Raw genomic sequence first — 11,480 nt, forward strand, 5'->3', positions numbered from 1 at the left:
GAAGATTGACTCTTGGGAAGGGCTGAAGAAAGAGTTGAAAGGATCAATTCTTTCCTAGCAATGCGGGCTGGATTGCTAGAGATCGTTTGAAGAAGTTGAAGCAAACTGGAACGGTCAGGGATTATGTCAAAGATTTCAGTTCTTTGATGCTGGATATAAGTAACATGTCTGAGGAAGACAAGTTGCACAATTTCCTTTACGGGTTGCAGTCATGGGCGTAGATGGAACTCCGAAGGCAGAATGTGAAAGAACTTCCTAGTGTCATCGCTGCTGTGGATGCGTTGGGTGATTTCCGGTTGGGACATGATGGTTCTGATTTCTCTACTACTTCAAAGTCCAAAAGCGAGAACAAGTACAAGGCAAAAGAGTGGAGGAAAAACAGAAACGACAAAGGCAATGTTGTTGAGGGCGATGGCAATGAAAAGGGAAAGCAGTGTGCTGGACCTTCGACAAACAAGGGACGAAGCAGCAAGTTTGATGGCTGTTTTATTTACAAAGGACCACATATGGCGAGGGATTGTCCAAGAATTGAACGGCTTTCAGCTTTGTTTGCTAAATAAAAGAGTGAAGATGAGCCGAACGAGAAAGATCATGAGCAAACAACAACATATTTGGGACCTATGGTGGTGCTGAAAAATGCGGAAGCTACTTCGTCGAGGATGACAAATTCCTCTGGTGGGGGTGGTTTGTTAGCCCCTTGACAAAGGTCCTCGATAGGTGTGGGTTGTGACAAGGATTTTCATGATAGCCTTGGCACACAACCTGCAAATTGGGTCAACATCATGATGGGCTGCTCGGCATGACGGACTATGCAGGGTTGATAAACGCACCTTGAACGGAAGCAATGTGCATTTTACTTAGACGTGCGGGTTTGCAAAACAATGGCAAGACAAAGCCATGTCAAAACAAGGGCAAAGACATGGCAAGGCAAGGAAAGGAAATGTTGAACAAGCAATGATAATTGATGCGGGCAGATTTGATCAAGTTGGGGGCGACTTGACACAAGCGGGAAGCTGTGGCAATGAACGTGTGCGGCTAAGTCAGTAGGCGGCGAGCTGTGGCAATGATATAGGCACTGAGCAGTGTCAAACGCAAGGCTGGGTGCAATGCCAGGCTTAGGCACAAAGCAGCTGGGCGAAAAACAGGCATAGGCTGTGCACAAGCAGCAGTTGGAAAACATGTGCAAGGCACATGGGAGGCAGTTGGCGGTTGCAACCTCTTCCAAGACATGCTGATCATGACCTAAAAATGGGTCCACGTTTTTGTAATTGTTTTAACATGTTTGCCCATCAGTTGGGGCTTGTCAATTGATTGTAGCCTTATAAATATGTGCCTAGATGTCCTAAAACGGGGCAGAAACTTAGTCTTAAGGCATTGTGAAACCAAAATCGTCTAAGTCATTTTCCTAAGGGTGGGAAAACGTGTTTGGGGCAGGGAATTCTTTGTCTTGGCCAAAGGGTTGGATATTGTGTTCTTGTATTCACATATTAATATGAGTTGGGAGAAATTCCTGTATATCGTGTGTGCCTTTATTTACTATTTTTGCTGCCTATTTTCTTTCTAAGTTCAAAACGTCCCTAAAATAAAACTAAGTGTTGGAAAGGCTGAAGTCAAGGCTGGGCTTGTCTGCCGCACGGAGGTAAACCTCGGCCGGAATTCGAGTGACATAAATCACCTCTGTGACACCTACCTTGATGCAAGCATCCGTTGCTGATTCTACAGCTTGAACCTGTGACCTATAGTTCACACGGAGTCAACTTTACCGTTGCTCTAAAACTCCATAATAACCTTAATCGTAAAATTATCCTTTATCTCCTTGAATATTTTATTTAATTAACACTACACTAATTTGAGAAAATAGTAAGAACACAATTCTTGATTGGGATTGGTTGTTGTTTCTTAGAATTTTGGACCCAATAACAGTCTAATAGCCCGTTTGGCCAAGCTGCAAAAATCAACTTATTTTGAGAATTTTTTTTTCAAAAGTGCTTACTTTTGGTAAGAAAGAGTTTGTGTTTGGCTAATTAGTTTGAAAAGCACTTCTGAGCAGCAATTAGTATTTCGCCAAGCTTTAAAAACTGCTTCTAAGTATATTTTTCTCAAAAGTGCTTTTCAAAAAAGTGTTTTTGGAGAGAAGCTACTTTTTCTGTTTCTCCAAAATTGCTTCTGCTTCTGTTTCTCCTCAAAAGTACTTTTTTCCTTCAAGAAGCTTTGCCAAACATCTCAATTTTTGGCCAAAAGTGCTTTTGGCAAAAAAAAAAAAAGCACTTTTGGCAAAAAATAAGCGACTTTTGGCCGGAAAAAAATATTTTTGGCCAAAAATAAGCTTGGCCAAACAATCTATAAGCCGGTCAGAGTGAGACTAATCAATTCATAGCAACGGTAAACAAAAAAACAATTAAAAGCTATAGATTGAATTTTGAATCAATGAACATATTTTTCTTTTATTACTAATATTTTTTCCAGGAACACTTTTTATCACAACTGTATGGTAATTTTATAATTTATCATATACATGTAAAATGTAGTTTTTGTATACAGTATACATGCACAACAATTGGTACTACTGCTAAAAATGCCGATCTCTACGTTCATATTTCCTAGCCCAAACATCTTTTTCATTAATCCTGAACTTAGCAATAGGACATCTGCTCAAGATCTGATCAACGGTTGAAACATCTCGAACCACCATTCGAGCATACAATGAATGGTCCGATGTAGTCGATGGCACCATATGAATGTCCTCAATACAATCTCGATATTTAGAATTGAAGAGTTCAATCACCTCTGCTTCAGTCACAGGGTAACCTTTTGAGAATGTCAAGAACAAAGTCCGATCGTCTACTGGTACTGCAGGATTTAAGGACCAAAAACTATCCAATGGTCCTTTATTAGTCGGGATAATGTAACCCAGGGTCCTTGGAACTACTGTTATAGCACCAAATGTTGAATTCAGGAGAATTCTTGATCTCCCTGGAAAGAGTTGGAGTAAAATATCCGCGAACACGATAGAATAAACATTGTTCAAGTAATGTTTGATTCCACTTATCATAGTAAACCTTGTTTGATACACAATTTGAAAAGAAATGTCTCTATCCATTATTAGAGTAGTCAATGGCATGTCTTGGCCTCCAAGACTATCCATCGGGGGGACCTTCGACTGCAAACATTTCAAGCATGTCGAGGCTTCTTTAGACAACGAGTTCACCATTATATTTGGTGCCTTCGCTATCTTTACAATTGCATTTGTAAAATGAGCATGGTTTTGTAGCCAGAACCACAAAGCCATGACTAACAATGACTCAGCTGGATCGCGATACAGGGTCATGACCAGCCGCATGAACAATTCTCTATCATTAAAATGGAAAGAGTGAAGATCTTTCAGGGTAATTTTTGGAGATGTCATTATTGAAAAAAGAACAGAAAAATTCTTTTGTGTGTATATTTGTTGAAAAATAGAACTGGAAAATTCTTGTGTTTCTATATATTTTGTTTGGGTGGTCTCACAGCCTTTTATATAAACCCTGAAAGGGCTGGCTTTCAATGTGTTACCATCTGTTCTGTTCCCTACTGGCAAATTTTAAAATTTATTTTTGCAGTGGATTAACTAAATATATACTCTAGATTTCTTGATGGATAGTATATATTGACCAAAAAAGGAAGAATGTTATTAATGTAAACCATTTGGATTTGGCATCTTGTTATTTATTAGTAATTTTTATGACTAGAATTAATTTAGTAGAAAGTAAAAATGAAGGTGAAATTCAATCTGGGTCCACATAGGTAAATTGCATATGTATATATGGTCTGCAGTAAGTTTTGAGGTTTATATCTCTGAGTTAAAGAACTAATTTTCCTATGATAATAAGCTCTTGCCTTCCTGTAATTTTTTGTCACGTAACGAATTTTCCACCTTCGTGAACGTGATGACGCCTAATATTGCACTCGCTAGGCAAGCCAACGTTACAGAATATTACACCTTTTTCCTTTTTTTTAATTAAAATTTAACAAAACTAAATCAGTAAAAATAAAAGCGGAAGTACATAATTTAACTGATTACTCATATGCTATTAACGAAATTCGAAATAGATAGCACCCAAAAACCGGTGTCATAACTCATGAACATTCTATGAATACTACAAATAATGGTTTCAAAGAAAATACATCTGTCTCGAAGAAAGTAAAACAGAAATGGAGTAAGGATAGGAGGGGACACTGGGTCTGCGGACGTCTGCAGGACTACCTTGGGTCGCCTGAATGCAATATCAGCAACCGACCTCTCGATCAGCCACTGCCAACTCCGAAATCTGCAGAGAAAGTGCATAGTGCAGTATCAGTACAACCGACCCCATGTACTGGTAAGTGTCGAGCCTAACCTCGACGAAGTAGTGACGAGGCTACGGAGGGGCATAACAATATACAACCTGCGACAGTTTATATTAAGACAGAAAGGAATTTCTGAATGAAATATAATTGTAAGTTGAATTAAATAAATACAGAACCCAGACTTTCTACCACTCAGCTATAACCAATCCTTAAGAGAGTTTCAACACCACAATAATGAATCTCAGTAGAAAAAGAATACATAAATAACACTTGATGCGGCGTGCATCCCGATCCCACCATGTAATCAATAACAGTATAAACATTCACCTTTATTGCTCCATGTTGCGGCGTGCAATCTGATCCCACCAGTCCACTCTTATTACTCCTCAATATATCACCCTTATTCCTTCTGTTGCGGCGTGTAACCCGATCCCACCAGTACACTCTTATTACTCCTCAATATATCACCCTTATTCCTCTTGTTGCGGCGTGTAACCCGATCCCACATGTCCACTCTTATTACTCCTTGTTGCGGCATGCAACCCGATCCCACCAGACAAACACATTCACCTTTATTCCTCCTGTTGCGGCGTGAAACCCAATCCTACATATCAGTACTAATCACAAAATAAGAACAATTATTTCACAGTCTAGGTCAAACCCTCCACAACATTTATACCTCAAATCATAACCACGGGAGATCTATACAATTATGAAACTTCAACATTTAATAATAAACAGCGAGACCAACCAAGGTGTACCATGAATCACCAACAAACCAACTTCAACCAACAAGGTAATAAAATGAAACTACGAAAAATTTAATACTTCAATAGAGAAAACAACACTTAACATGAAGCAATTAGACATGGAAACATTTATGAGCAAGTAGCAATTAAGACAGGAAATAACATATTAGGAAACTGGGAAGGGAACAGGCTAAAATGATAATTTGGTGGCGCATAGGTACTCGTCACCACACCTATACGCCACACACATGGAATTTCACATAGCAAGTCAGTTGGGAATCTCTAATCCCTCAAGTCAAGGTTAGACCAAACACTTGCCTCAAGCCAACGGGTATTTCATAACTCAATTACCGCTTTACCTCTCGATTCCATCTCCAATCTACTCGTACCTATTGATAATTAACTTAATAACATCAATTAATGTTAAAGAAATCAATTTCAATGCATAATTATAGATTTCCCAAAAAGTCAAAAATCAACCCCGGGCCTGCTTGGTCCAAACTCAAAATTCGGACCAAAACCCAATTACTCATTCACCCCCGAGCCCGGATATACAATTGGTTTTGGAATCCGACCTCAATTTGAGGTCTAAATTCCAAAATTTCAAAATTCCTAAGTTCTACCCAAAAACACCCAATTCCACCATGAAAAACCCTAGATTCTAGGATGAAATCTTTTAAAAAGATAAAATAGATTGAAAGAAATAAGTTAAGAATCATTAACCTATGATTGGGGAAGAACTTGCCCTAGGAAAATTGCCTCTAGAAGTTTAGGTTTTGAAAAATGGAAGAATGAATGAAAAATCTCGTCCAAGACCCTTTTACTCAACTGCAGATGTCGCAATTGTGACCTAAGCTTCGTAAATGCGAAGAACCATCGCAAATGCGACATTCCCCACACTTCTGATGCCTTTGCAATTACGAAGGTAATGATCACAATTGCGACTAGGGACCTCCGCAAATGCGACAAAAAGATCACATTTGCGATCACATCCCTTCCCATACTCTCTTCGCAATTACGAAGATACGTTCGCATTTGCGAACTCTGCTGGCCCAGGCCTTCTTCATAATTGCGATAAAGACCTCGCAATTACATGCCTGTTATGCTCGCATTTGCAAAGCCTTATACAACAACAAATTCCTAAGTTCCAAAATCACTTCGTAGCCTATCCAAAACTCATCCGAGCCCTTGGGGCTCCAAACCAAACATGCACGCAAGTCTTAAAACATCATACGAACTTACGCGTGCGATCAAATCGCCAAAATAATACTCAAAACTACAGATTTAACACCGAAACATATGAAATTTTCAAGATAGTTTTAAAACTTCTATTTTCTCAACCAAAGGTCCGAATCGCATCAAATCATCTGTTTTTCACCAAATTTCACAAATAAGGTTTAAATATCATAACGGACCTGTACCGGGCTCCGAAACTAAAATACGGGCTCGATACCAACAAGATCAAATTTTTTAAACTATTGTATTTTTAGTCTTAGACAAGAGGGGTTGCTCTGATGGTAAGCAACCTCCATTTCCAACTAAAAGGTTGTGAGTTCGAGTCTCCCCAAGAGCAAAGTGAGAAGTTATTGGAGGGAAGGATGCTGGGGGTCTATTTGGAAACAGCCTCTCTACCCTAGGATAGGGGTAAGGTCTGCGTACACACTATCCTCCCCATACCCCAATAAGTGGGATTATACTAGGTTGTTGTTGTATTGTATTTTCAGTCTTATCAATTTCTTTAAAAAATTTATTTCTCGGGCTAGGGACCTTGAAATTCGATTTTGGGCATACGCCCAGGTCCCATATTTTACTACAGACCTCCGGAACGGTCGGAATATGGGTCCTGGTCTATTTACCCAAAATGTTGATCGAAGTCAACTAAAATCAATTTTTAAAGGCAAAAATTATTATTTTCTCAAATATTCACATAAAGGCTTTCCGGAATCATGCTCGGTTTATGCACGCAAATCGAGGAGAGATAAAATAAGGTTTTTAAGGCCTCGGAATACGGATTTGACTTCTAAAACAAGAGATAGACCTTTTGGGTCATCACATTTTTGCAGTGTTTTTTCTTCTTATCTGTTCACATAGTCAATAAATACTAGTAAAGAAGATTGAACTAGTATGGGACTATTTGTTTTTAGCATACATTGATTTGATTATCTAAAAAAAAGTGATTATTGAGAATAAATATTTAAGATAATAAGTAACAGAGGCGTATTCAAAATTTTAAATTTATGGGTTCAAACTTTAAAGACTTTAGTATTGAACCCATTATATTTTTAAAGTTATGGATTCATGTGTACTATATTGCAATTTCAGTGAAGTTTTACACATAAATTTATATTATGCGTCAAAAGTTATCGATTCAATTGAATCCGTAAATATAACGGTATATTCGCCTCTGATAAGTAAGTTACATAGAAGAGGTATATAGATCTAGATTCAAAAAGTAATTCGGAAAATAATAAATTTTGGTCCTTGCATTATTGCAAACATATTCCTTATATTATTTGACTAATCACATTTAACCTTTTAATCTAAACATTCGTTTTGATTCCTAGTCTTACTGAAGTTGAAAGAATTAACAGAATCATTAATTTTTCAAAATAAAAGAAAGAGAATGTCACGACCCAAATCCTAACCCGTTGTGATGGCGCTTATCGTAGCACTAGGAAAGCCGACATTTTCAAAATACTTCCAACATTTAACAGAAATAAATTAAGAAGTTTTTAAATAACCGGAATTTCCATAAAAACGGGGTAAAACCCAAATACAAGTGCGGAAAATAATCTCCCAAATCAGGGTATCACTGAGCTCATGAGCATCTATACAACCAGTCTAGAAAGAAATTCCTACGAGAGCCTGTGCCAAAGTACATATAAAGAAAGATAAAGAAGGAGAAACAAGGACTGCGAACGCCCGACAGCTACCTAATAAATCTCCGAAGATCAACCGTGCACGATATCAACGCCCACCGTATCCGAAAATACCTGGATCTGCACACGAAGTTCAGGGTGTAGCGTGAGTACAACCAACTCAGTATATAATAATAATAATAATAATAATAATAATAATAATAATAATAATAATAATAATAATAATAATAATAATAATAATAATAATAATAATAATAATAATAATAAGGAACTGAAAGATAGTGACGAGCTACACAATTATAGTTCATTTTCAATAATCTCAACAATAAAGAAGGCATGCTTTCAAATTAGACAATTTAAGTCAAATCAGTTTATACAGGCTAAGTTCAAGTAAAAACCGGATATAAAATCTCTCAGAATTTTTCAAAACAGTGACATATAGCAGCTATGTGCAACAACAAGGAAAATAGATACAACCTCTTAGGGCAACAGTCACTCAGTCTTTCTCAATAGCTCATCACTCGACTCTCACCCCTCAACACTCACACTCAATAGGCATCTACACTCACTGCGGGTGTGCAGACTCCGGGGGGGCTCCTACAGCCCAAGCGCTATAATTCGCACGGACAACTCACGTGTTGCACGGACAACTCATGTGCTATAATGTCATGTAAGGATCTACAGGGACAACTCACGTGCTATGATATCAATATCTCACCATCAGGTCCTCGGCCTCACTCAGTCATCAACCTCTCTAATCTCACTAGCTCTAAATAATCATGGAAATCGGCCTAAAAGAGAAATGATATAACGTATCAACAATGAATAACAAGGATTGAAGTAAAATGTGCATACAAGACTACGACTGCGTACAAATAGCAATTAGCAAGTAATTCAACGATACCATGACCTCTATGGGTTCCTACAGTACCAACACATAGCCTAAACATGATTTCTAACATGATTTATAGTCAAATTTCAATAACATATGGAGAGCACATAGCTAACAACAAGTTATTCAACTTTACAGTTTCACATAATGGATCAAGTCATAATTCCCACGGTTCATGCACACACGCTCGTTACCTAGCATGTGCGTCACTTACGAAACAATCACATACGCATAAATCTGGGGTTTCATATCCTCAGAACCAGATTTAAAACTGTTACTTACCTCAATCCGAGCAAGATTCTACACCAATATGCCCTTGCCTCGCTAATCGGCCTCCAAATGTCCCGAATTTAGCCACAATCAGTACAATACAATCAATACGGGCTAAGGGAATCGATTCCACAAGAAAAATATGAAATTATAAACCAAAATCCGAAATCGACTCAAACCCGGCCCCTGGACCCATGTCTTGAAATTTGATAAAAGTCACAAAATCCGAAAGCCCATTCAATCACGAGTCTAACCATACCAAATTTATCTAAATCTGACATCAAATGGTCATTCAAATCCCCAAAATTCACTTTCCAAATCCCTATCCTCAAACCCCCAAATTTCACCTCAAAAACACACCAACAAGGTGGATAATTAGTGGGGAAACATAATTTTTGAAATAAAATGAACACAAGGAGCTTACCTCAAGAATCCCTCTTGAAAATCATCTCAAAACCTCCAAAATCCGAGCTCAAAATGATAGAAATGGTAAAATTCTCGAAACCCTTGTATTTATAGTTTCTGCCCAGGCTTTCCGCACCTGCAGCAACTTAGCCGCTTCTATGGTCTCACAGGTGTGACTCACAGCCTACTTCTGTAGCTAACTCTGCACCTGCGTCCAAATTTCTGCTCCTGCGGACTCACTTCTGCAAGACAAATCTCCTCTTCTGAGGAGTCAAGCTACAAGGCCAAATCCGCTTTTGTGGTCCTTCTGCTGCATTTGCGGTCACACAGGTGCGGAAAAACCATCGCACCTGCAACCTTCTACTGCCTCACTTCCCTGGTTGCTTTTGCGGCTTATTTCCTGCTTCTGCGGGCTCGCACCTGCTGTTCCCACTCTGTAAGTGCGATTACACCAGCAGTGGAATACCTTCAGTATGCTTACAACTTCAAAACTTGATCCATTAATCACCTGAAATCAACCCGAGGCCCCCGAGACCTTAACCAAACATACCAACAAGTCTTATAACCCAATACAAACTTGTCGAATCCTCAAAACACCTCAAAAATATCAAAAACATGAATTTCACACGGATTCAAGCCTAATGGACTTTGAAATTTCCAAATTCTACAAATGATGCCGAAACCTATCAAATCACGTCCGATTGACCTCAAATTTTGTACACAAGTCATAAGTGACACCATGGAACTATTCCAACTTCCGGAATCAAAATCTGACCCCAATATGAAAAAGTTCGCTCCCGGTCAATCTTTTATTCCAACTTTTGCCAATTCAAGCCTAATTCTACTATGGACCTCTAAATCACAATTCGGATATGCTCTTAAATCCAAAATCACCTAACGGAGCTAACGGAACCATCAAAATTCAAATCCAAGGTCGTTTAAACATAAGTCAACATCCAGTCGACTTTTCCAACTTAAGTTTTCAATTAAGTACTAAGTGTCTCAATTCACTCTGAAATCTCTCCGGACCCGAATCAACGAACTCGGTAAGTCATATAACAACTATAGAGCACAAAATGAGCAGTAAATAGGGGAATGGGGCTACAACTCTCGAAACGACCAGCCAGGTCATTATATCATCCCCCTTTTAAACAAACGTTGGTCTTCGAACGGGTCTAGAAACATTCCTGGAGTCTCAAATTGGTGTGGATATCTGCTCTGCATCTCCTGCTCGGTATCCCAAGTAGCCTCCTCAACGGGCTGACCTCTCCACTTCACCTTCACTGAAACTATATCCTCTAACCTCAACTTTCGAACATGTCGATCTAAAATGGCCACTGGCTCTACATCATAAGTCAAATCACCATCCAACTGAACCGTGTTGAAATCCAAACATGAGATGGATCGTCGATGTACTTCCGAAGTATAGAAACATTAAATAATGGATTCACACAATCCTCTGAAGTACCTCAAATAGACCAATAAACTGAGGGCTCAACTTGCCCTTCTTCCCGAACCTCATAACACCCATCATGGGTGATACCTTCAGCAAAACCTTCTCCCCGACCATGTAAGACACATCACGAACCTTCCTGTCGGCATAGCTCTTCTGCCTAGACTACGCCGCGCAAAGCCGCTTCTGAATCAGTTTCACCTTGTCTAATGCATCATGAACTAAGCCACTACCCAATATCCTAGCCTCATCTGGCTCAAACCAACCCACTGGAGATCTACTCTGCCTTCCATATAAAGCCTCATACAGAGTCATCTGAATGCTCGAGTGATAGTTGTTGTTGTAAGCAAACTCCACGAGTGGCAGAAACTGGTCCCATGAAACCCCCGAAATCAATGACACAAGTGCGTAGAATGTCCTCCAACATCTGAATAGTGCGGTCGGACTGTCCATCCGTCTGAGGATGAAATGGTGTGCTCAACTCAACCTAAGTGCCCAACTCTCGC

The 11,480-nt window shown here is 39.1% G+C and overlaps 2 protein-coding genes across 2 annotated transcripts; both read right to left on the reverse strand.

Moving 5' to 3' along the window:
* Positions 1–2,569: 2,569 nt before the first annotated feature.
* LOC104238237 (uncharacterized) lies at positions 2,570–3,289 on the reverse strand. The gene has a single exon (XM_009792542.2). The coding sequence runs from the start codon at positions 3,287–3,289 to the stop codon at positions 2,570–2,572; it is 720 nt and encodes a 239-aa protein (XP_009790844.2).
* Positions 3,290–10,652: 7,363 nt separating this feature from the next.
* LOC138876073 (uncharacterized) lies at positions 10,653–11,091 on the reverse strand. The gene is made up of 2 exons (XM_070154963.1): positions 10,990–11,091; positions 10,653–10,892 (listed from the first exon to the last, which is right to left on the reverse strand). The coding sequence occupies exons 1-2, from the start codon at positions 11,089–11,091 to the stop codon at positions 10,653–10,655; spliced, it is 342 nt and encodes a 113-aa protein (XP_070011064.1).
* Between the last annotated feature and the right edge of the window lie 389 nt (positions 11,092–11,480).

This window comes from Nicotiana sylvestris, chromosome 8, assembly GCF_000393655.2.
Source record: "Nicotiana sylvestris chromosome 8, ASM39365v2, whole genome shotgun sequence".
Lineage (NCBI taxonomy): Eukaryota > Viridiplantae > Streptophyta > Magnoliopsida > Solanales > Solanaceae > Nicotiana > Nicotiana sylvestris.

Excerpts from the sequence above, each read along its gene's own strand:
- LOC138876073 (XM_070154963.1), bottom strand. The coding sequence starts at position 11,091 with ATGGTCGGGGAGAAGGTTTTGCTGAAGGTATCACCCATGATGGGTGTT. Across the intron at positions 10,893-10,989 it reads AGTTTATTGGTCTATTTGAG|TTGGATGGTGATTTGACTTA; the intron begins GTACTTCAGAGG and ends AACACGGTTCAG.
- LOC104238237 (XM_009792542.2), bottom strand. The coding sequence starts at position 3,289 with ATGGCTTTGTGGTTCTGGCTACAAAACCATGCTCATTTTACAAATGCA.